This window comes from Pinus tabuliformis, chromosome 3_1 (genome assembly GCF_031772625.1).
Source record: "Pinus tabuliformis cultivar Carrire ecotype Pingquan chromosome 3_1, CPIR1, whole genome shotgun sequence".
Classification (NCBI taxonomy): Eukaryota; Viridiplantae; Streptophyta; class Pinopsida; order Pinales; family Pinaceae; genus Pinus; species Pinus tabuliformis.
The window spans coordinates 224,126,677-224,154,103 of record NC_142301.1 but is presented as its reverse complement, the minus strand read 5'-3'; the positions used below and the strand labels follow the sequence as shown (position 1 = coordinate 224,154,103).

General features: G+C 37.8%; 1 protein-coding gene across 1 annotated transcript in view; it reads right to left on the bottom strand.

The window, feature by feature from the left end:
* LOC149186606 (RPA-interacting protein A) overlaps positions 1-27,427 on the bottom strand; it is a 328,511-nt gene that overhangs the window by 282,278 nt on the left and 18,806 nt on the right. Inside the window, exon 4 of the mRNA XM_089409394.1 lies at positions 420-551. Coding sequence (XP_089265520.1) covers positions 420-551 — 132 coding nt within the window. The remainder of the gene's footprint in view (positions 1-419; positions 552-27,427) is intronic.

Sequence of the window (27,427 nt, the reverse complement as noted above, 5' to 3'; positions counted from 1 at the left end):
AAACTGCTCTAAGCATAGAACATACCATAATTTAACAAAATGTCATTAGAACCAGACCAATGATCGAACCAAACAATCTTGAAAACTAGAATTGAACCAAAACTTATAAAAAACTAAATACAAAAATTGATTAACCAAAAAATACATAAAATATTCAGATTTTGATTAAAAAAAGTATTCATGTACATCCATGTGAATCCAAAACCATTAGACAAATTTGAAAAGATTCCTTAGGTATATAGCATTGTAAGGGTGAATATAGCAAAATTGCATTAAGTGCAAAACATATATAAACCAAAATACAACTATGTTGAGGATCTAAATGGCCTACAAAGTCCAAAAATAATAACATACTCTATAATCAAATCAAACTACAAAAGCAAATGATTTCTTTGTCTTGTTGGGTGAAGGGTGTGCACCTGTACAAAACCAGTCAACCTAGCGAATTCTGACCAATATTGGCCTGAACCAACTAGTCCAAGACAAGTACGGTCACTTTCAGTTTGAGGTGGGGGCTCGGCCCAGAAAACCCCCAATACCAACCCTATTGGCTAGTTTAGTTTATTTCAATCTGGTTTTGATAACATTAGTACCTGCAAAGCAAACAAGCAAGCTGAAAACGGGGACAAGATGGATCCAAAACTTCACATTCCCATCTCTTACAATACAGTGTTCATAATTCAAAGTCTTCTTTTAACCTACAAATTTTCTCATAAGGAGCTGTACAAGCAAGGCACAAGACAATATGCGATAGCAAACGTGAAACAAGTTTACCACCTATTCTTCTACTCGTCGAGCTTATTCACCCCTCTCTACTAAGGCATTAAAAGCCTTCAAAAGTAATAATGTTTGATATATTGCCCATTACGAGCAACTCCATTATTTCTTCATACAAGTGGCTTAGGTAGAATGTATTTGGTCCAAAATGTGCTTCAGGCCTTCACCGCAAGCTATCAACTTTCCCATGATCCCCTCGTTTCTCATGCCTCTAGTCCCACGTCAGCACAAAATCTCCTTCCTTGAATGACTACTTCCTGAACTTCTTATCAAAATATTTGTTCTCTCAAGTGATTGTGAGCTTTGTAAAAGCCACCCTCTTCAGCTCACCAACTCAAATAATGGTTCAATCCTTGTCTGCATCGCTTGCTGGTATGAAGTGAAATGTTGCAACAATTTTTAAACATGCAAGAAAAATGTGAACATTATTAAAAATGGACTCCTGAAAAATATATGTTGTTATTACACTAGAGTCACTTTGATCTCCTTCATTTCATTTGCTAGTACTTATATTAACGTGTGACTTTTACATTAGACTCCCATTATATTATATAAGCATAGTCTGAATCTTCTATGTTTTGGTTTTTTTCAAATATTTTTTTCTGGCCAATTTGTCCCAAAATTTGGTAGGGATTTGTTGGATTCACAAGTTTGAGTTGTGAAATCTTGAATCTGAGTGCTCCAAGGATTTTTCAGAGTCGAAACAATTGATGCATTCAAAAGATAAAGAATAAAAAAACCACAATCTTGCCAAAAATTTTATCACCAAATTTCAACCCAAAAAAACAAAACATATAATAGTTACAACCTATTATATATATTATTGGAACATTATACTTTAGTACTCCAAAACCCTCTCTTATCGCTACAATACAAAATGACAACAAAAACATAAAATAAAAAATTCTTCTAAGTAACATTACTCCTCCATTGGACTTACAGTGTGCCCTAAAACTGTTTCTGCTCGGCTAAGAGTTCATCTTCCTCAGCCTTAAGGAAACAGGTTAACAACCCAAGACCCAGAGGCATCTGGCAAGAATGAAACCCTGCATTCCCACTATTGGTTTGACAACTAAGTTATGATTGGTTTTCTCACTGCATTAAAAAAACATTAGTCCTCCATTTTTGACATCTTGCCATCAAATTGTCCCATCACTCTCGTGAAAGTAGTATTCCTGAAATCTCTAAATTCTCAAACTCCTTGAATCCCTAAACTCTCAAATCAGTGCAACTCTCTGAATTCCTGAACTCTCGAGTTAGTGCAATTCCTGAATACCTGAATCACTTGGACAATGATCCGTGTGGAGTTAAACCTTCTCCAACTCTGCTGTCCCTTAGATATTTTGGAAATTAAATCACTCAAAATAAGAAATCGCCTTTCGTTTTTTGTCACTGTCACCTCCTTTGTTTTATTGGAATAAATATTTTTGTTATATTGGAATAAATATTTTTGTTATGTCTTAGAGTTATGCATTTTGTAAGAATAAAATATCACTCTAAAAGAAATAGATTATATGTGCATGACAATAAAATTCTCTACTCTAAAAATATATAATAAACTTCTATATCTGTACCCTATTCTGAATATATGTAAGTAAACTTCTATATCAGTCCCCTTTTCTTTCCAGAAAAGGACAGTGCCTTCAATAGCTTTATGCCCACTTCAGAGAAGCAAGCAAATTACATGAAGGCAGGCTAATCTTCTCAAAGTAAAAATACCTCCAGCCTCGGTCGAGCTCTTCTTCCCTTTGCTGGTCTGCTTGCAACAAAAAAATATCGCCTTTCTCACACACACAAATGCATACAGCGCCTATCTGCTCTTCTGCCGGGCTATTGAATTACAAACAATACCGACCACTCCATATATCAGTAACAGATTTAAGAAAGCTTTTGTGAAAACTTTGTGTACTCAGGCCCAAAAGGAAACAAGCACATGTTTATCTATAGGGCATTGGATGATGACGGCTCCAAACTGCTTCAAATCAATATTTCTTACAGCAATTTTGAGTGTCAATGTGTCTACCTCCTCTGTATTTGAATTACAAGTCGCATGTCACTGGGGATAATGGATGCTCAGCTTTGCATTTCTCCTCCACGAATCGATGTCAGCTTTGGTTTGTATTTTTTCTTTCTGCAGCAAATTCGAGTCGATCATGTCTAACAGATGGGCACCTATAGGGCGCGTCTATGTCTTCACGTTTTCTTGTCCTCAATCAAGGTTTGGAATGGTCAATTGTGGGATTCATTGATGCAGACCAAATTAACCCTGCCAACTGGCCCAATTAAATCTACAATTCAAATTCTGCAACCCGCCTTTCCCTCTGTGTGTGAAATTCTGGGGCGCCGAATTTCTTCTTGCTGGTTGATTTTCAGGGAGCTGCCGATGTGCCAGCCTGCTATGTATGATGCTGATTTTTAAATATGCCCTTCTCTCCGTCACCAAAAGCCTTCGTGTTTTTGTTTTCAAGACCATGTTTACTGGCGATTCAATTTTTACCAATATAATGATATTTGGAATCGGGTCATGGTTTAATCTCAATATTGGAAAACATATAATTAAAGGCAAAATTTAGTGGTTTGATAAAAGCTTATTTTATAATGGAGTTGTTTTAGTTTAATTTTTTTGGAAGTTTTTAGGGTGGGTTTTTTAGGTGTAATTTTTCTAAAAGCTGGCAAGAATTTATTGAAATCACAAGTTTGATGGGTAATTTTGTGCAATCGAAGTGCTGAATCCATATATACATTTCAAAAACTAGTTTAAATAACACGAATCAATATTTCACCTCAAATTTTTCCACAGAGGAAATCAAAAAAACTGGAAATCAAAAAATCCCAATAAAGACAACTCCTTTTATAATGTGTATTTTATTTCATTTCATATATTGGAATGTTATTTTTTTAATAATTTGTTTTTTTAAATTAAGTTTAGAAAAATAATAAATAAATATATTAAAATTACAAGTTTATGTGTAATTTAAGTGTTTTGAAGTTTTCTAAATTATTAAATTCATTTATGATTTAAAAATATATTTAAATAAATAAAGATTATATTGTTATGTTTTATTAAAAAATTAAATTTAGAAGAATTAGAAAATATTATTTTTTATATCATTGTTTTTGTAGTATTCTTATTTTTTTAAATGATTATGTTATATTACAATTTAATTTGAATGTAAATGTTTTAGGTGGTTTTTTCGAGGGGATTTAGAACCTGCCGCTTAGGGTTATCCAAAGTCTCGAACCTTCACTTTATTTTTCCCTGTGGCATCGAGACATAGCAGAGTTATCACTTTCTTTATGCATTTTTCTAGTTATGACCTGCTCGGACCTCTTTTATGGTACCTCCTTTTGTTTTTTCACGAATATTCTGATCAATAGGTATCGTTGCATCAGGTTGAGGATTTTGGAGGCTCGCGTTATTTATTAGGGTCTAAACTATGACGTCAAAAATCGATTTGGTGGATTATGGACCGAACAACCCAGTGTTTTTCCCATGGATGAAAATTTTCGGTAGGTTGTTTATTCTTCGTCGGATGACTTGAGTGTGAGTGGGTTCATATCCCCATTCAATGTTGACACTCACAATTATGGCAAGTCTGATCCAAATGCTTCAATTCCTCACATTGTCTCATTGATGACTAAATATGACGGACCTATTTCTACTAAATTTCCTTTGCAAAATCCTTGACGCAAGAAGGCCCTAAAACCTTGGTAGGTAGTCGCCCTCGCAGTGGGTGAAGACATAGGATTACAAGAGCTTCCCATGCTAATGGAGAGAGCCTTAGTAGGCATATTCACGGGTAAATTTATCAGTCTGTAGACTGTCACAAATTAGGTGAAAGTTAATTGGGAACCAAAAATTAGATATATGTTGGTTATCCACATTCTCATTAGAGGTTGGTACTGGTGATATGAATCTTGGGGTCTAAGATCCAAGAAACTTGAATGATGAGGTTGAGGATGAGAGAAAACAAAATGTTCCATTATACTCTTCTTAATAATGCATAAACTAAACACACCCCAACATACGAAAAGAATGAGATAGAACCCAATGCCTTATTACATGAAAGAAAACCTCGTACATCTACATTTTAAAGGTCGAATATGTCCTTTTGAAAGGTGAGATCTGTTATTTATAGTATTTTCAATGCCCCCTTGATTTACATCATTACATACCATGGGTGGATTCCACTTTCCATTGGGATCATCTATGTCATTTTCCACTCTGAAAGCGAACTTTTAAAAATAATGAGCAGTGACTGGCACTGGGGGAAAAGGGGACTTTTGTTATAAATATGGACTATCAATTTCAACTCTACTGGTAAATCTTAGGCTAGAAAAAGTTGTGGGTGATTCTTCCTAGTCTTCCATTGTTGTTGTGGACGTAACAAATGCTTAAATCCATTAGTAACTAGCTTGGGTGTTTCATCTTCTTGGAGGATGGGTTCTTATCATAACTTGATTGACATTGTCTATAGATAAAATAGAATTGGATGTTCACAAAGGTTTGGTCGAAGAGCTAGAGTTGTGCATCCAGGGCAAAAAATGGTTTCATATGGTTGATTATTAGCAGGTACCCTTCAAATGTTATACATGCAAACATGTTGGCCACCTTGCTAATGATTGTGAGCGGAACACCCATCGTAGAAAAAACTGTGAAAACAATTCGAGTATGAAAAAATGGGAGTTGTGATTCAAAGATGTCATAGACGTTTGTGCCATGTCCTCCGATCCTTCACCGCGGGCCAGCGTCTACCATGTGGAACACAATATTCTAGTTACACTTTTAGGATACTCTCCTTTTCGTAATGGTTTCCCTCCTCCTATACTAGAAGTTCTCTCGACCTCTCTTGTGGCTTAAGTTGGTCCCTCTCTTCAGGTTTCTCTAGATGATCAGAATCTGGATTAGGGACAAAAATTAGCTCAAAAATTAAAGTACTCAGAATCATCTGAAACTTAAACGACCATGTCCGTATAGGAAAAACGATCCCAGCGCAACTCGTTTCGTTGAAAACAGAGTTCGTATAAGGAAGATAGAGCCTGTTCACTGCTTTGCCAAATAGAACAAATTTTTGAAAAAAAAAGTACAATCACTACATAGTCAGAAATTCGTACTGTTGACGTGGTAGGTGACTGGGCAGGGTCAACATCAGTCAACACTTAATCAGAATTTGATAAGTGTCGAGTGGTGGTTGGTTGGTAAGTGTGGTGACGTGGCTCATTTTTATTAGACGAAGAATTGACCAATGAGGAGGGGACAGGTGGCAAGCCCGGAGGCGGCCATGTGTCCCTCCTTAAAGGTCGGGTTATGGAGCAGAGTAAAATTTTTATTCAAGCGTCAGGGTTCGACCCCGCAACCTCCTCTGTGCAAGCCAAACACATTACCATTGCACCTGCGCTATGTTTCTTAACAAGTATTGGTTTCTGAATGTATTTGTTGTTAAATGGTTAGGCAATTGGGGGTTAGGAGGGAGCTAGCCAGCGAGCTAGTGCCCTCCATGTGAACACCATAACATTTAACGGTTAACACTAACTGTTGGGACTACAACAAACTGTAACGGTACCATTATCCACCACCATGTGACCTCTACACGAAGACCGGAGGTTAACTGTTAAGCATACCCGCAACATTTTATGCCACAACATGTGAACACTCCACTTAAGCCGCCAGCGAACAGTTTAGCCTAACTGCGTGCTTAATGTGCTAATCCACAGTTATCCGTTAATTAATCAAGCTTAATGTTAGTTAAACTGGAGATTAATTCGGGGGGAAATTCGACGGTACCACCAAATTCGGCGCTAACTCCAAAATTACCGAGACTAACTGGAGTTCCTCCAGTTTTAGTGGAGGTTTACTAGGGAGAATTGTTTTTGTCATAACTTTGGAAAAATTTGACCAAATTGGGATAAGAAAAAGGTGTTCCTAGCTAATTTGGATGCTCTGAACAGAATGGAACATGTTGTAGAGGCAAAGAGGCACTTTTGTATGTGATTTTTCCATGTTGAAGTTTAAGGAAGCCTAGGGCCACCAAGAGAGGAGGTCAAGCCTAGATCAACTGTAGTCCAATTGGAGAGCTTAGAGAGTCATTTTGTGATTCCTGGATGCTCTGAGTCAATTGAAGTAGGTTTTAGGAGCAACATAGCATTTTAAACTGTACATTTTGCCATTTTGATCAAATACAGAGGCCCAAGCCATGGAAGTTGGACCAAGGAGATGTAGCCCAGGAGGGGTGAACTCCTTTACCAAAACACTTTGTCAAATGCTCTTCTTAATGGTTTGGTGTACATTTACTTGTTGTTGTTTAACACTTGTCGTTCATGTTGTTTTTCTCATGATCCTAACATAAAACTTGATAAAATTTACCTGTTTGCATTCACAAACACCATAAGGTAACTTATGCACATGAAGTAATGGACAAGCATTTGTTTTTAAATTTGAAGTTGAAATTAGCACAACAATACTAAATAACAAATCAAGTTGGTATTAGAGCAAAGGTTTATTTGCTTGATTGCTTGAGTTTGTGCAATTAGGGTTTTAATGGTTACATATTTGTGAAGCTTTTTGATGCATTGCAAGTGTGATGCCAGCTTAAACAAGTGATGTTTCTAATCCATCTTCCTTAGCAGATTCTTTGATGAAGAGATGTTGCAAGAGCTTATCATCATGAGAAATATGGCGCAAGAGTTGTATGAAGATAGGAAGGAGAACACTATACTCCAAGAGCAGTTGATGGCCATGAAGGAGGAGAAGCAAGAGCTTCTTGAAAAGATGCATGAGATGGAGATTCAACTCCACGGTGCTAAGGAAACTTAGGCAAATATGTGAATGAAAATGAGGTATGCAGTTCAAGTTTATCTTCAATTTCCTCTCAAAATTAAAGAATTGGTGCTTTTGAAAGACACGCTAGAGGAATAGGGTCCAAACTATTGATGGAGATGGGCTATGAAGGTAAAGGGTTAGGAAAACATGCACAAGGCATAGTTGCCAATTGTTGTTCAGGAAAGGCCTAGGTATCTGAGACTTGGTTATGGACAAGGTGATGAAGAATGCTCCAAAGCCAAGGAAACGCATCAAGGTGTTCCAAGAAGAACTTTCATTACCTCGAGCTTGTGAAGTCTGTGTTCATGAGGAATGCAAAATTTTTATATCCACTTTGCAAAAGGATGCTCATAAGCATGCAACTAGTGGAAATGGCAAACAAGAGGATGTTTAAAGCTCTAAGGTCATTGAAACTATTGTTGGTATTCTGAAGAGAGCCACTACCTCATCAAATTCACCTCCTCAAGAAGGTGACAAAGGTGAACGTGCAAGCTAAAAATATGCCTTTAGTCATGTTTCTTTTGATTATGATAAACATGGTAAATCTTCGTATAAGAATTGGAGGAAATTTACATGTTCTTTTTGTGGTTTGAATAACCATACTGTTTCGAGGTGTTGGAAGAGGATAGCCATACAAAGGAAACTTTCAAAACAAAAGAGACAGAAAGCCAAAGGTCCATTGGATAATGGAAACCATGTTGAAAAGAAGATGCAATTATTTTGCACTCATTGCCATAAGCAGGGTCATCTTGTAGACAAGTGTTGGACTTTGCATCCAACAAGTCATCCACAATAGTTGAAGAAGGTGGAAAGAGATTTTGGCAAATATGGAAAAGAGGATTCCATAATTGATGTGGGTCAGGATGATACACATGATGAAGTGCAGTTGAAAGAAGCGCCATTGAAATGGTTTGGAAAGAGATGGTTAGATTTATTAACCAATTGAGGCTTTGCATTTCTTTTGATAATTGATGCAAATCTTGCCTTACGAATGCATTTCCTTATTGATGCATTTCTTTTCTCCTGAAATTATGTTGCATATTGCATGAAGAGTAGAGTTATGTTGGCTCACTTAGATGCAACAAAGATGGAAATTTGAAATTATAAATTTGCATGCCTATTGCATTCTTGAACTTGCATGTTTACGCCAGGAATGTGTTCGAAAGTGGAGTATGTTGACTCACTTTGTTGCAACAAATTTGGTCATTTCAACTCTTTAAGTACTCCTATATGCCAATGGGATTCTTGTACTTGTGAGAGAGTTGAAAATTGCTATACATGCATGAGAGTTTGTGTGTGTGAACAGTGGAATTTTTAATAGTTTCTTTTTGCTTGAACATGCATGAGTGATTGTCATGTGTTGGTCGATTGATTGTTACATGTATGTTGTCAACTTGAGATTGTTGATCATTTGCACATGCATGAGTGTCGGCTTGTGTGCTCAATTAATTGTTACATGTATGTTATATCAACTTGGAAGAGTTGATTTTGTCTCCAAAGATGAAAGGGAGATGTGATGAATTGTTTCATGAGAATGTGGAATTCTGGTTGTAAATCGTCAATTTTTTGTATATGCTTTTGCTTGACTTGAAAGTCAGTTGTTTCAACAAGCAAGTTTTGTCGACTTATGTTTAGTCGATGTTTTATAACATCTTGGTGTATAAAAACTATGTAAGAGGACATGGCGATGCTCACATGATGTGACATTTGTTTCTTTGAATAAGCGAAAAGGAAGAGGTCCTCAAGTAATATTCTTGCATGAGTGTTTTTCAAACACCATTAACCTTGAAAGGTGTTTCTTGTGACAAGATGTCATGAGATTTTGGAAGTTCCAAGCTTAAGCAAGAGGCTCATGATTAGCCTTCATTCTCAAATCATGGCATGAGAAGATGTTAACATTGGAGGATGATGGAATCAAGAAGCAAAAGTGGACAAAAATGCCCAAAAAAAATTTGCAACCCTTGTAAAATATCAAATGGCCTATAATGTGATTTGATGTGTTGACACCAAGAAGTGAAAGAGATAGCGAATGCATTCTTCCAAATGTGGAATTCGGAACCGTGGAGGTAAAAGAATGGTCATTTCTTTTCTTGTTATTACTGATATTAGAACTCATTTTTGTAGTTCACTTAGATGGGCTTATCTTGGAAAAGTAGTTTCCAAGGAGAAGCTTGCATCAAATGCATGTGTTGCAAAGGAAGAACATGATTCTCAGTTGGAAGGCCATCATTCAACCTTCCAACCATCGAGGGATCCCTTTGGTATAGTAGGGTGTTTAATTAGAAAGCAGCGAGCAAGTGTTAGATTAGGTTAGCAACAAAAGAAGAACATTTGTTGAAGTGCCAAGCCATTTGCAAGACAAGGCCTGTAAGTGAACCCAAGTGGTTGTCATGGAGATTTTTCCAAGTAGAATCAATTGATAGAACTTGGGAAGGAGAAGAGTATTCAACTCTCAACAGATAACCATCTATTGTAGGTCCAAAATCCTATGAGTGGGAAGGAGTGATCGGAATTTGGATTAGGGACAAAGATTAGCTCAAAAATCAAAGTGCTTGGAATCATTCGAAACTGAATGACCACGTTCGTATCAAGAAAATGATCCCAATGAAACTCTTTTCATTCAAAACAGAGTTCATATGTGGAAGATAGAGCCCGCTTACCGCTTTGCCAAATAGAATAAATGTTGGGTCCCTATAATACTAGTGATTACCCCATTACTATTGTAGTTATACCCCTTATTTATATTGTTGTGCCCCCATTACCCCCATATTGTTATTAATGTGCCCATAGAATCCCTCTATTGTTATTTTTGTGGCTTTATATTATTATTGTTAGGTCGGCTGGATTATATTGTGACTCCATAGACTCCTATATATAGAAAGGAGGTTTTGTCATTTGAATCATCCAAGAATTGTTCATTTATGTAATGTAAAGGAGGTTGCCCCCTCGAAGAGGCTGAATTCTAAGGCGTGGATCTCTCTTTTCTATCTTTTTGTGAGCTGGTTTCATAACATTTGGTATCAGAGCTTTGGATTCTAGGGTTTCGCTGCTCCAAACAGGTCATCGTGGCATTTTCGCTATAACTTTTTTTCTGTGACATTTCAGAAGTCGCAAAAAAAAACCCATTTGAGAAGAAATCGCGCTGAACCTTGGGTCCGAATTTCAAAGCTTTTCGCGCGATATTTGCGGAGATATGACCTCAGGAAGTTGGTCTTTTTGCAGACTCCTGAATTACACTCAAAATAGGTGACCTGAGGAAAATCGTCATAACTTTCTTTCTGAGCATCGGATTGAAATTTCGTAAGAAGGTACAGAAAGAGGATGGACTGTAGTTTTCTTTTATGTATTTTTCAGAGTCAAAGGTTGAAACAGTGACACGTGGCACTTCATACAAGTTTGCTCTACTGAACTAGTCTATAATCAGGTCACTGCGAGAGATTGTGCATAACTCTTTCTTGGAGAATCCAATTTGGTTCAGACTAGTGGCATTGGAAAGAGGACACAGAAGGCTACTAGAGGTCACAATTTCAGAACTGGATGATTCGAAATTACAGAGATACATCAGATTCAATATCAGGCTTCTACAAAGTGAAAAAAAGGTGTGTAGTTTTTTTTTTTATTTTTGCATAAGCTTGGTTTGAAGGAATTCAAAGGGCATAGTAAAGCATTATTATCGGTAACTGATGCCCCGAGGAAAGAAAATGAAAACACCTAGTAAGGAACCTGAAAGCTCTAGCATGACTCATGAAGAAGAGGAAGAAATGCTACATGATATATCAAAATTACAAGAACAAGTGCAACAAATGTCACGCTCACAAAAGCTAACAGATGCTAAGATAAATGGCGTGGAATCTAAGATAAAGGGCATGGAAGCTAAGATGGACGATTTGAAGAAAGACATGGCAAATTTGAAGACAGACATGGTAGATTTGAAGACAGATTTGACAAATTTTCTACAAGATACTTACTAATGGTGAAAAGGTAGTAAAGGAAACTCATGATGTGAACAAAAGAAATGTTAATCATGATTCCATAGATTCTAATGTTGGATCGAAGACCACCATATTCCAAAAATCGATATGAGGAAGTTTGATGGCAAGGATCCCGCCACATGGATATTACAGATGGAGCAATTCTTCGATCTCAATAATGTGCAAAACACACAAAAGGTACGTATGGCAACTTTATATTTGGAACCAAATCAGTTTGTATGGTATCAATGGCTTTGCTCTCGTAAACAATTTATCACTTGGGCAATTTTTACGGAAGAATTGATAGCACATTATGAGGATACAAAAAGCAACACTTTTTTTAGCCAATTGATAAGTCTCAAACAAAAGGGTTCAATAATGGAGCACATTGAGGAGTTCCAAAAATTGAACATAAGGGTAAAAGATATTCCAGAGGAGCATAGGATTGATGTGTTCATAGGGTCTTTAAAGGATAATATCCAACATGATGTTCGCCTTTGGGAACCTGATTCATTAGAGAAGGCATTCAGGTTAGCAAGAAAAATGGAAAGCAAAATTATGGCAACCAGGAAGCATACCACTCACAACTATAAAGACGGAAGTGTTGTTGCCCCTAGTCTTCCACAACCTATAAGGTTGACACCACAACAATTGGAAGAAAAAAGAGCAAAAGGGCTTTGTTACAGTTGTGATAGCAAATACACTAAAGGTCATAAGTGTGCTGAGAAGAAATTATTCTACATAGATTGTGAAGAGGAAGAAGAAAAGGAGCAAGAAAGGTCAAAAGAAGAAGATATACTCCAGGAACAAAGCCTAGATGAAGAACAAATAAATCCGACCATATCTTGTAATGCATTGGCGGGAATTACCACTCCTCAAACCATCAAGATAGAAGGACAAATCAAGAAGAAAAAGGTAATAGTGTTGATTGATTCAGGAAGCACCCACAATTTTATTCATTGTAGGGTAGCAAAAGAATTGAATTGCTTCCTATATCCAGCACCAGAGTGTCAAGTGATGATTGCAAATGGAGGAACAATAAATTGCTCTGGAAAGTGCCATAATATCAAGCTATCCATGGGAGAATATGTATTGACTAGCCCAATGCTTTCCATTCCAATGGGAGGTGCTGATGTTGTACTAGGAGTCCAATGGCTACAATCCTTGGGTACAATAGCTTTTAATTTTCAAGAACTTTTCATCAAATTTTCTGTGGAAGGAAAGGAAGTTGAATTAAGGGGTATTGCAGGGAAACCAGGAAAGATAATCAGCTCTAATGGTATGACAAAGCTTCTAAAAAAGGAGCAAAGGGTGTAATTGCACAATTATGTTCGCTAGATGTTTCCACATTGGAATCATCTATTTCTCCAGATCTCCAAAAAGTCCTGGACAATCATTCCAAGGTATTTGAGACTCCCAAAGGTCTCCCACCTATGCGTGATCATGATCATGCTATTCATCTGATTCCAGGAAGTGTTCCTCCAAACATCAGGCCGTACAGATATCCCTATGTCCAAAAAAGTGAAATTGAACGTATGGTTGCAGAAATGCTAGAGGCTGGTATAATTCAACCGAGTCAAAGTTCTTTCTCTGCTCCAGTAGTATTGGTGCACAAGAAGGATGGATCATGGCGCATGTGTCCGGATTATAGGGAGCTCAACAAGCTCACTATTAAAGATAAGTTCCCCATTCCTGTCATTGATGAATTACTGGATGAATTGCATGGATCAATTTACTTCACCAAGTTGGATCTTCGTTCAGGATATCATCAAATCAGAATGAAGATTGAAGACATTCCGAAAACGGCATTTAGAACTCATGAGGGTCATTATGAATTTTTGGTCATGCCTTTTGGCCTTACCAATGCACCTTCAACATTTCAAGGTTTGATGAATTCAATTTTCAAACCATTCCTTAGAAAATTTGTGTTAGTATTTTTTGATGATATACTAATCTACAGCAAGTCTTGGAAGGATCATGTTGAACATGTTGACAGGGTGCTACAACTATTGGAGGAGAAACAATTATATGCAAAAAGATCCAAATGTTTCTTTGGAGTCCAGGAGGTGGAATATTTGGGTCATATTGTATCTCATGAAGGAGTTAAGGTAGACCCTAGCAAAATTAAAGCCATTAAGGAATGGAAAATCCCCACATCCATAAAGCATCTGCGAGGATTTCTTGGGTTGACAGGGTATTATCGCAAGTTTGTTAAGAATTATGGGAGAATAGCAGCACCTCTAACAACATTATTGAAGAAAGATGCATTTTCATGGACTCCAGAAGCAACAAAGGCCTTTGAACATCTTAAAGAGGCAATGTGCCAAGCACCGGTCTTAGCTACACCGGACTTCACAAAAACCTTTATTGTGGAATGTGATGCTTCAGGAAATGGAATTGGTGCTGTTCTAATGCAAGATGAAAGACCCATTGCTTTTGAAAGTCGTCCAATCAAGGGAAAGTTTTTAAGAAAAGCTATTTATGAGAAGGAAATGTTGGCAATACTCCATGCACTTAAGAAATGGCGACCCTACCTAATGGGAAGACACTTCAAGGTAAAAACAGATCATGATAGCCTTAAATACTTTTTAGAACAAAGATTATCCTCTGAAGAGCAACAAAAGTGGGTCACAAAGATGTTGGGTTATGACTTTGAAATCATCTACAAAAAAGGGAAGCAAAATGTGGTGGCAGATGCACTCTCAAGAAGGATGAGGATGTGGAAGCATTGTTGTGCACTATTTCTATTATCCAACCAGATTGGATAAATGAAGCAAGGGAGGAATGGAAGAATGACGAAGAAGTGTGGGCACTTATTCGAAAGCTACAACAAGATTCCAGTACGTCTGATACATTTAGCTGGAAAAATGATTCGTTATGGTACAAAGATCGCTTATACCTCTGTAAGAATTCCCAGCTAAAACAAAAGATTCTTATGGAATTGCACACTTCTCCCTTAGGAGGGCACTCAGGATTTTTAAAAACTTACCACAGGGTTAAGAAGGAATTTTTTTGGGATGGCCTTAAATCAGATATTCAAAAGTTTGTGGCAGAATGTTTGGTTTGCCAACAAAATAAAGTTGAAACAATTAAGACACCGGGTCTATTACAACCTTTATCCATTCCAAGCCAACGTTGGGAGGAGGTTTCAATGGATTTTATCACAGGTTTACCCAAGTCTGAGGGAAAGAGTGTCATCATGGTGGTAGTTGACAGACTTACCAAGTATGCACACTTTTGTGCATTATCACATCCATTTAAAGCCAGTACAGTTTCTACTGCATTTATGGAAACAATTCAAAAGCTACATGGAAACCCAAAGATTATTGTAAGTGACAGAGATCCCATTTTCACTGGAAATTTTTGGACACAATTATTTTCTTGTCTTGGTACTCAGTTAGCTCATAGCTCATCTTATCATCCTCAATCTGATGGGCAAACTGAGATAGTAAACAAATGTTTGGAAGGATATCTTCGTTGCTTTGTATCTGATAAACAGACACAATGGGTCAAATGGTTGCCTCTGGCTGAATGGTGGTATAACACTTCCTTTCATACAGAAACAAAAATGACCCCATTTATGGCACTTTATGGGTATCAACCACCATCCATCACATCATATTTAAGAGAAAATTCTAAGGTTCAGGCAGTGGAACATCACATCGAACATCAACAACAAGTCCTCCAACTCTTAAAGGATAACCTTGTGTTGGCACAGAATAGAATGAAACAACAGGCAGATCAACATCGCAGTGAAAGAAGTTTTGATGTAGGTGATTGGGTATTCCTACGGCTACAACCATATAAGCAAATGTCCCTCAAGCAAGCTAAGAAGGATAATAAATTATCACCAAAGTATTATGGTCCGTACAAGGTGTTGCAAAAGATTGGTACTATGGCATACAAATTGGAGCTTCCTGCAGCTTCTCGATTGCACCCAGTTTTCCATGTTTCATGCTTAAAGAAGGTTATAGGCGACAAGCTCCCAGTTCAAACAATATTGCCAGAACTTGACGAGGAAGGAAAAATTATATTGGAACCGGAAGAAGTTATAGAAACAAGAACTCGACAGCTACGAAATCGATCAATTTCAGAGTATCTTATCAAGTGGAAGAACTTATCCGCTGAAGATTCCACATGGGAGGATGAGAATTTTATGCAGAAGTATCCTGAACTACTCAAGCGTTGAGGACAACACTTTTTTGAAGGAGAGGGGCATGTTGGGTCCCTATAATACTAGTGATTACCCCATTACTATTGTAGTTATACCCCTTATTTATATTGTTGTGCCCCCATTACCCCCATATTGTTATTAATGTGCCCATAGAATCCCTCTATTGTTATTTTTGTGGCTTTATATTATTATTGTTAGGTCGGCTGGATTATATTGTGACTCCTTAGACTCCTATATATAGAAAGAAGGTTTTGTCATTTGAATCATCCAAGAATTGTTCATTTATGTAATGTAAAGGAGGTTGCCCCCTCGAAGAGGCTGAATTCTAAGGCGTGGATCTCTCTTTTCTATCTTTTTGTGAGCTGGTTTCATAACAATAAATTTTTGAAAAAAAAGTACAGTCACTGCCTAGTCAGCAGTCTATACTACTTATGTGGTAGGTGACTGGGTAGGGTAAACGTCGATCAACGCTCAATCAGAAATCACCAAGTGTCAAGTGGTGGTTTGTTGGTAATTGTAGTGACGTGGCTCATTTTTATTGGACGAAGAATTGACCAATGAGGAGGGGATAGGTGGCAAACCCGGAGGCCGCCACTTGTCCCTCCCCATAGGTCAGGTTATGGCGCAGTGTAAATTTTTTATGGAGGCACCGAGGTTCAACCCCAAAACCTCCTCTGCACAAGACAAACACATTACCATTGCACCTGCACTATGTTTCTTAACAAGTATTGGTTTCTGAATGTATTTGTTGTTAAACGGTTAGGCGATCAGGGGTTAGGAGGGAGCCAGCCCCCTCCATTTGAACACCATAACATTTAACATTAACCGCCAGGGCTAACCATGGCATGATCCGCCACCATGTGACCTCTATAGGAAGACTGGAGGTTAAATATTAAGCATACCCACAACATTTTATGCCACGACATGTGAACGCTCCACTTAAGCCACCAGCTAACGGTTTAGCCTAACTACGCGCTTAATGCGCTAATCCGCAGTTATACATAATTAATCAAGTTTAATGTTAATTAAACTGGAGATTAATTTGGTGGTACCACCAAATTCGGCATTAACTCCAAAATTAGCGGGACTAAGTGGAGTTCCTCTAGTTTTAGTGGAGGTTTACTAGGGAAAATTGTTTCTGTCATAACTATGGCAAAATTCGACCAAATTGGGATCAAAAAAAAGTGTTCCTAGCTTATTTGGATGCTTTGAATAGAATGGAATAGGTTGCAGACGCATAAAGGCACTTTTGTATGTGATTTTTCCTCATTGAATTTTAACGAAGCCTAGGGCCACCAGGAAAGGAGGTCAAGCCTAGATCAGTTGTAGTCCAATTCTAGAGCTTGGAGAGTCATCTTTGGGGTTTCTAGATGCTCTGAGACCATTGAAGCAGGTTTCAGGAGCAATATAGCATTGTAAACTGCGCTTTTTTCCATTTTGATCAAATACAAAGGCCTAGGCCATGGAAGCTGGACCAGGGAGATGTAGCCCGGGAGGGGTGAACTCTTTTATCAAAACATTGTGTTAAGTGTTCTTATTCATGGTTTATTGTACATTTACTTGCTTTTGTTCAAGACTTGTCATTCGTGCTATTTTTCTCATGATTCTAACATAAAACTTGATAAAATTTCCTTATTTTCATTCACAAACACCATAAGGGAACCTATGCACATGAAGCAATGGACAAGAATTTGTTTTTAAATCTGAAGTTGAATTAGCACAACAAAACTAACATTCAATAACAGATCAAGTTGGCATCGGAGCATAGGTTTATTTGCTTGATTGCTTGAGTTTTGCGCAATTAGGGTTTTAATAGTTGCAGATTTGTGAAGCTTTTTGATGAATTACAAGTGTGATGCTAGCTTCAACAAGTGATGTTTCTAATCCATCTTCCTTAGCAAGATTCTTTAATGAAGAGATGTTGCAAGAGCTTATCATCATGAGAGATATGGCGCAAGAGGTTTATGAATATAGGAAGGAGAACACTATACTTCAAGAGCAGTTGATGGCCATGAAGGAGGAGAAGCAAGAGCTTCTTGAAAAGATGCATGAGATGGAGATTTAACTCCATGATGCCAAGGAAACCCTAGCCAAGTATGTGCATGAAAATGAGGTATGCAATTCAATTTTATTTTCAATTTCATCTCAAAATGAAAGTTTTGGTGCTTTTGAAAGACACACCAGAGGAATAGGGTCCAAACTATTGATGGATATGGGCTATGAAGTTAAAGGGTTAGGAAAACATGCACAAGCCATAGTTGAGCAAATTGTTGTTGAGGAAAGACCTAGGTATAGGGGTCTTGGTTATGGACAACATGATGAAGAATGCTCCAAATCCAAGGAGACGCATCAAGGTGTTCCAAGAAGAACTTTCATTACATGTTCATTACCTCAAGCTTATGAAGTTTGTGTTCGTGAGGAATGTAAAAGTTTTATATCCACTTTGCAAAAGGATGCTCATATGCATGCAACTAGTGGAAATGCAAAACTAGAAGATGTTGAAAGTTCTAAGGTCATTGAAACCATTGTTGGTATTCTGAAAAGAGTCAATGCCTCATCAAATTCACCTCCTCAAGAAGATGACAAAGGTGAATGTCCAAGGTATAAATCTGCCTTTAATCATGTTTCTTTTGATTATGATAAACATGGTAACTCTTCATAAAAGAATTGGAGGAAATTTAAATGTTCTTTTTGTGGTTTGAATGACCATACTATTTCGAGGTGTCGGAAGAGGATAGCCATACACAAGAAACTTTCAAAACAAAAGAGACAGAAAGCCAAAGGTCCATTGGATAATGGAAACCATGTTGAGAAGAATATGCAATTATTTTGCACTCATTGCCATAAGCAGTGTCATCTTGTAGACAAGTGTTTGACTTTGCATCCAACAAGTCATCCACGAAAGTTGAAGAAGGTGGAGAGAGATTTTGGCAAAGATGGAAAAGAGGATTCCATAATTGATGTGGGTGAGGATGATACACAAGATGAAGTGCAGCTGAAAGAAGCACCATTGAAATGGTTTGGAAAGAGATGGTTAGATTTCTTAACCAATTGAGGCCTTGCATTTCTTTTGATAATTGATGCAAATCTTGCCTTAGGGATGCATTTCCTATTATTTGCATTTCCTTATTGATGCATTTCTTTTCTCCTGAAATTATGTTGCATATTTCATGAAAAGTAGAGTTATGTTGACTCACTTAGATGCAACAAAGATGGAAATTTGCAATTACAAATTTGCATGCATGTTGCATTCTTGAACTTGCATGTTTACGCCAAGAAGGTGTTCAAAAGTGGATTATGTTAACTCATTTTGTTGTAGTAAATTTGGTCATTTCAACTCTTTAAGTACTCGTACATGCCAATGGGATTCTTGTACTTGTGATTGCACTTGTGAGGGAGTTGAAAATTGTTGTACATGCATGAGAGTTTGTGTGTGTGAATAGTGGATTTTTTAATAGTTTCATTTTTCTTGAACATGCATGAGTGATTAACTTGTGTCGGTTGATTGATTGTTACATGTATGTTGTCAACTTGAGATTGTTGATCATTTGCACATGCATGAGTGTCGGCTTGTGTGGTCGATTGATTGTTACATGTATGTTATATCGACTTGGAAGAGTTGATTTTGTCTCCAAAGATGAAAGGGAGATGTGACGAATTGTTTCATGAGAATGTGGAATTCTTGTTGTAAATCGTCAAGTTGTTGTATATGCTTTTGCTTGACTTGAAAGTCAGTTGTTTGAAGAAGCATGTTTTGTCGACTTGTGTTTAGTCGATGTTTTATAACATATTGGTGTATAAAAAATATGTAAGAGTACATGGCGATGTTCACATGATGTGACATTTGTTGCTTTGAAGAAGCAAAATGAAGAGGTCGTCAAGTTATATTCTTTCATGAGTGTTTTTCAAACACCATTAACCTTGAAAGGTGTTTCCTGTGACAAGATGTCATGGGATTTTGGAAGGTCCAAGCTTAAGCAAGAGGCTCATGATTAGCATTCATTCTCAAATCATGACATGAGCAACATGTTAACATTGGAGGATGATGGAATCAAGAAGCGAAAGTGGACAAAAATGGCAAAAAAAAAATTGCAACCCTTGTAAAATATCAAATGGTCTACAATGTGATTTGATGTGTTGACGCCAAGAAGCGAAAGAGATGGAGAATTCATTCTTCCAAATGTGGAATTTGGAACAATGGAGGTAAAATAATGGTCATTTCTTTTCTTGTTATTACTGATATTGGAACTCATTGTTGTAGTTCACTCAGATGGGCTTAACTTGGAAAAGTAGTTTCCAAGGAGAAGCTTGCATCGAATGCATGTGTTGCAAAGGAGGAACTTGATTCTAAGTGGGAAAGCCATCACTCAACCTTCTAAGTTGATCCAAATGGATCCAAGAATGCCCTCTACGTCTTCATGAAGCTATTAAGAATCATGCTAAAACCAAAAATCCCTTAAAGGATCGAAAACAACAAAAGAGGGACACCCTTAGTGGGGCAAAGAAACACTATCGGGAGGCCCAAAACCCATGAAATCAATAAAAAGACAGGAAGAATAAGTAATGCACAGTAATCGTCCGATCTGCCCGATCAACAGTCCATATCAAATCGGTAATCGCAATCGGCGGAGACCATAGGCGGGATATCGACGCTTCGTATACACATATTGCGGCAGCGATTGGCGGAGTGAATCGGGACTATCGGTCAAGCGCGCAGATTGACGGCCCGTATTAGATTAGCGGATCGCTATCGGGGGATTACAAGAGCGCTTTATAATGGCCCGATGGTTATTGTGATGAGCGATTGCGATATATCGCATCGCCGCATCACATCGGAACTATGCAGTGGAGACCGAGCCATCATGATATGCGATATGCGACTGGTGGGCAGACCCGATAGGGGATTGAACCATATTTAAAGGAATTTGAAGTTTGACATATCATGTTTTGGCAGATTTTTCTTGTTTTATGCATATTTCTCTGTGTTGATGAAAAACGACCGCGTTTGGGAATCCGATGGAATTCAAGGGACCTAAGGAATTCTTACGTTACGGAATCAGTGGCCACTTCCCCTTCAGGCATTATGCCGTACCTGGGAATCGCTGGAAGAAGGATTCGAACAGACAGAGGCTTGGGAGACTGAAGGACAAGGAGATGAAATGAGCAGGCAACCCAGAATGGATTTAAAAGCCACAGAGAGAGTGCAAACAGGCAGGCAGTGTTGCAAGCAAATGCGAGACAGAGTTTAGAGCAGATATAGGGTTGTGTGGGAGTATGTGTACTCAGAGGAAGCTTGAGGGATTCAAATGAAGCTCTTTTGATTGTAATCTGTTTGTGTGTGAGGCTCAAATTGATCTCATTGTTGTAAATAAAACTCTGCTTGAAGACATAATAGAGAGGCCACCACTGAAGGATGGACCAGGAGATGTTTCCCAGGAGTATTGGGTGAACTCATTATTAAATTTGTTGTGTCATGTGTTATCTATTATGTTTGTTTACTGCTTCATAGTCTGTGCATTTCACAATGTTATTGATCCATTGCATATAATGACATAAACTAATCCATGCACATAAGTCTGTAATACCTTATTAATTATCTTAGATCTCGTTTCAGATCAAGTGGTATCAGAGCTTTAGGTTGCTAAGGTTAAACAAGCTTGTGCTGGACTGTTTGTGAATGCTAACTAGATCAAAGCTTAAATTAGGAAAAGGAGAATTGGTTGAAACTAACCCAGAAATTGGTAGAGTCTATCCTAAGAGGAAAATGACAGAAGAAATTCCCTTGGAATTAGACTCTCAGTTCATGGACAGCCTCATGACCATGAGAGCCATGGTAGAGGAAATGTACCAAGAATTTAAGAAAGGTCGAAGTGAAAAATCTTCTACTTCCAAACAAGACAAAGAAACAGAAGAATCTCTTATAGATGACCATTCTGAAGGCAAAGGGAAAGGAAAAGAGATTCCTCTGTCCACACCTCTTGACAGCCCTGAAAATAAAAAGAAGAAAACATCTTTGACTAAATTAGATGTTAAATTTGATTTGCCAATATATGATGGAGAGCTAAATGCAGAGAAGTTAGATAACTGGATCAAGCAGATTGATGTGTATTGCAGGGTGCAAAATATTGACTCAAACAAGAGTAAAATTCAGCTGGCTAGCCTACACCTTGGAGGAACTGCCTTGGTATGGTGGGAAGGCAGAACACGAGCTAACTTGAAGAAGCATGGTAAAATTCTTTCTATCTGGAGTGAATTTGTTTCTGCAATTAAAAAACAATTCTATCCACTAGCTTATATGCAGCAAGCTATGATGAGTTGGCAAACTCTTTGCTAATTAAAAGGGCAAAGTGTGCAGAGTTACACGCAATAATTTAGAAAAAGAGCTTTGATTCTAGGCATTTCTTTAGACTCACCTGAAACTTTGTTGAAGTATATAGGTGGTCTACATAGTTATTTGAGACATACCATTTTCATGTTTAACCCTACTAGCATCGATGAGGTATCTGTCCAGGCTACCCATCTAGAAGCAAGAGGCAAGAATGTGAACCCAAAGTTTGGGGGACCATCCAAACGCACTGCAAGCAAAAACAAGGAAAAGAGGAAGAAGAAATGGAAAGAGATGAAGGCAAATTCCGTACAAAAGGCCAAACCTTCATGCGCTCACTGCAAGAAGGATGGACATGATGATGAACATTGCTGGTCTTTGCATCTAGAGCTGAAACCCAAGAAGTTTGATGGCAAGAAGTAGAATATTGTTGCTACTATACAAAAAGATTTGGGGTCAGACTCAGGTGATGAAACAACAATTGCAGCCACAGGTATAAAAGGTAAAAATTCTGAATCATCTACTAGTAATTCTGCACAAACTGTTGATAGTGAAGAAAATGAGAGGAAAAGACATGAGCTTTTTGATATTAGAGTTATTTCCAAGCATCAAAAGGTTGATACTTTATTTGACAGTGGTTCACAAATAAATTTAATTTTTGAAGCAATTGTAAAGAAATTGGGACTGCTAACCACACCTCACAAGAAGCCATATCCATTAGGTTGGGTATGTGATAAAGCAAAACTACAAGTGACTAGACAATGTAAACTTAGGTTTTCTTTTGGGTCAGCATTTGTAGATGAGGTTGAGTTAGATGTAATTCCCTTGAATATATGTAGAATTGTTTTAGGAAGTCCTTACTTGTATGATAGAAAAGCAATATTCTATAGAGCTGAAAATAAGTATCAACTCGTTAAAGATGGAATAGAATATATTGTAAGAGCTCACAAACTCAAAAATAATTATACTCTCATAAACTCATGGCAAATGAAAAGGATTGTAAATTCTTGCAAGCAATTTTTACTGATGGTTGTAAAGGAAAAGAAACCTGAAAAAACCAATATATTTGAGGGTTCTGATGCCAAACAACAGGTTGATTTAGAAAAGGTTGTTTCAGAATATGATATATTATTTCAAGAACCTAAAGGTCTGCCACCAAAAAGGGAAATTGTACATGATATTAATTTGCAGCAAGATGCTCCATTTCCTAACATCGGAATGTACAGGTTATTCGCTTTAGATAATGTAGAAATCAAGAAGTAGGTATAGGAGCTACTCGAGAAAGGGTTCGTAAGACCAAGCACATCGCCATGTGGATCCCCAATTTTGTTGGTGAGAAAGAAGGACGGTTCATGGAGGATGTGCATTGACTATAGAGCACTGAATAAAATAACGATCGAGAATCATTATCCCCTTCCTTGCATAGATGATCTATTGGATCAACTGAAAGAGGTTGTTTACTTTTCCAAGTTGGACCTACATAGTGGTTACCATCAGGTCAGAGTAGCAAAGAAAGATGCATGGAAGACTTCTTTCAAAAGAAAGCAAGGGTTGTATGAATGGCTAGTTATGCCTTTTGGCTTAACTAATGCTCCTGCCACTTTCATGAGGGTAATGAATGGTGTAATCAAGCCTTTTATTGACGATTTTGTAATTGTATATTTGGAAAACATTCTTGTATTTAGTAAAACATGGGAAGAACATTTAAAGCATGTGAAGCAGACTCTAGATGTTTTGAAAAAGGAAAATCTCTATGTTAAATTATCAAAATGTGAATTTGGAAAAACATCTTTGAATTATTTGGGTCATATTGTAGGGGGTGGTGAATTGAAGATAGATCCCTCTAGGGTTGCAGTCATTATAAACTGGCCTAAACCCAAGTCTGCTACTAAAGTTAGAAGCTTCCTAGGGGAAACACAATATTGGAGAAAGTTTATTGCTAACTTTTCCTTAATTGCAGCTGCTTTACATGCATTGACATGATTGAACAAGGTGCTTCAGTGGGGAGGCAAACAGCAGAAAGCCTTCAACACTTTGAAAGAAAAAATTAGTACAACACCAATACTAGCATTGCCAAATCTTCAACAACCATTTGAGATCGAAACCGATGCCAGTGATTATGCCATGGGAGTAGTGTTGACGCAACATGGTAAACCCATATGCTACCATTCTAAGACTTTTAATTCTGTAGTAGTTAATTATCCTACATATGATAAAGAATTATATGCATTAGTTCAGAGTGTGAAGAAGTGGAAACATTACTTAATGGGCAAAGAAACAATTATACATACTGATCATCAACCACTTCAATATTTACACTCACAAACTAAGTTGCAGCAATCAAGACATTATAGGTGGATGGGTTTCCTACAACAGTTTCATTTAGTCATCAAATATAAAAAGGGCATACACAATAAAGTTGTAGATATGTTGTCCAGACCAATCATAAATGCATCTTTTATACTTAAGGATAACTCAGTAATGCATGAAAGCTACATTGAACAATATGCTCAAGATATAGATTTCAAAGATGTATATGCAGCTTTCAGTAATGGCAAAAAGGTAGAAGAATTGGATTACTATATTAAGGACCGATTCTTGTATCATTTGGCTAAGCTATGCATTCCACAAACAGAGAGAATTAACATAATTAGGGAGGCACATACTTCTATAATATCAGGTCATTTTGGGGTAAGCAAAACAATTGCACAACTACAAAGATATTGCTATTGGCCAAAAATGCATGAAACAATTTCTAGATATGTAAGAGGGTGTACCATGTGTGCTAAAAGCAAGCCCAGCAATAGAAAGGTAGGCTTGTACACTCCACTTCCAGTCCCTTCCCGTCCTTGGGAAAGTGTTTCCACGAACTTTGTTGGGGGATTGCCAAAATTTAGAAACGAACATGACTATTTATATGTTATTGTGGACAGGTTCAACAAAATGTGTATTTTAATACCTTGTAATAAGCATATTACAGTTGAACAAACAACGAAATTGTTTTTTCAGCATGTCTAGGTGCATTTTGGGCTACCCACTTCCATAGTATCTGATCGAGACTCCCGATTTGTTGGGAAGTTTTGGTCAAGTCTGTGGGAATTAATGGACACTAGATTGAAGAAAAGCACAACCTTTCATCCACAGACAGATGGCCAAACAGAGGTAGTCAACCGGACAGTGATCCAGTTGCTCAGGGGTTATTGCAACAAGCATCCCAAGCTTTGGGATGAACATTTATGTTATGTGCAACATGCTTACAACCGTGCTAAACATTCTTCTAGACATAGATCTCCTTTTGAGACCTGTTTTGGTTTTATACCAAGGTCTCCCTTGGATTTTACCTTTGGAAAAGACACAACAGTTATTGGACACAGTGATGTGGATAAAGCAACTAGATTCATTGAACAGATCCAAGAGATTCACCAGGCAGTGCAGGAACAGTTGGAAAAGAGCCAAGCCAAATACAAGGCAAGACATGATAAACACCGAGTGGAGCACAACTTCTAAGTTGGCGATCAAGTATGGCTGTATATCAGCAAGGACAGAATGCAAGGTGAAGGAAAGAAGCTGAAACCAATAAGGTATGGGCCTTTTAAGGTACTTGAGAAAATTGGTGAGAATGCTTTCCGCCTTGATCTGCTAGCATACATGCGCATATATTCAGTAGTAAATGCAGAAAATTTAAGACTGTTTGAACCTTCATTAATTGAAGATCCTGAAGAGCAAAGTCAATTTCCTTCCATTGATGATCTGTTGCTTGAATACCTTAACGAGCTGCAGGAAGATACAATTCTGGACATGAAGGTGAGGACGATGCGTAGAGGAGATGTTGATTACCTAAGGATTGGACTCAAAGGTTCAAAACCCAGAACTGCAAAATGGATAGAGTTTGGACAAGTGAGGCAACTGTATCCTCACTTAATTGATGCTTGAAAACCAACTTTTGGTGGTCCAAAGGCCTCTCTTTCTTTCTTCTTTCTTTCTTTCTTTGTTTTTTTGTTTTTGTTTTGTTTTTGTTTTGTTTTTTTTTTTTTTTGTTTTTTTTTTGTTTTGTTTTGTTTGTTTGTTTGTTTTTGTTTGTTTTTTTTTTTTTTTTTCAGTGGGAAGGCGTGATCCAAATGGATCCAAGAATGCCCTCTAAGTCTTCATTAATCTATTAAGAATCATGCCAAAACCAAAAATCCCTTAAAGGATCGAAAAAAGCGAAAGAGGGACACCCTTAGCAGGGCGAAGAAACACTATCAAGAGGCCCAAAACCCGTGAAATCAATAAAAAGACAAGCGGAATAAGTAATGCATAGTAACTGTCCGATCTGGCCAATCAACAGTTCAGATCGGATCGGTAATCGCAATCAGCGGAGACCATAGGCGAGATATCAGCGCTTCGTACACACATATTGCAACAGTGTTTGGTGAAGTGAATCGGGACTGTCGGTCAAGCGCGCAGATCGACGGCCCGTATTAGATCGGTGGATCGCTATCGAGGGATTACAGGAGTGCTTTATAATGGCCCAATGGTTATTGCGATGAGCGATTGCGATATATCGCATCGAAACTAAGCAGTGGAGATCGAGCCATCCTAATATACGATATGCGACCAATTGGCGAACCCGATATGGATTGAACCATGTTTAAAGGACTTTGAAGTTCGACATATCATGTTTTGGCGGAATTTTCCTGTTTTATGCATACTTCTCTGTGTTGATGAAAAACGGCCGCGTTTGGGAATTCAAGGGACCTAGGCATTCTTACGTTACGGAATCGGTGACCACCTCCCCTTCAGGCGTTATGTCATACCTGGGAAATGTTGGAAGAGGGATTCGAACGAACAGAGGCCCAGGAGACTAAAGGACAAGGAGATGAAACAAGCAGGCAACCCAAAATGGCTTTAAAAGCCATAGAGAGAGCGCAAACAGGCAGACAGTGTTGCAAACAAAAGTGAAATAGAGTTTAGAGAAGATATAGAGTTGTGTGGGAGTCTGTGTATTCAGAGGAAGCTTGAGGGATTCAAGTGAAGCTCTTGTGATTGTAATATGTTTGTGTGTGAGGTTCAAATTGAGCTCACTGTTGTAAACAAAACTCTACTTGAAGACATAATAGAGAGGCCACCACTGAAGGCTGGACCAGGGGATGTAGCCCAGGAGTATTCGGTGAACTCCTTATTAAATTTGTTGTGTCATGTGTTATCTATTATGTTTGTTTACTGCTTCATAGTCTGCGCATTTCACAATCTTATCGATCCATTGCATACAATGACATAGACTAATCCATGCACATAAGTCTGTAATACCTTATTAATTATCTTAGATCTTGTTTCAGATCATAAGCACTGAGTGATCGCTTTGGACCGTAGGGTGTTTA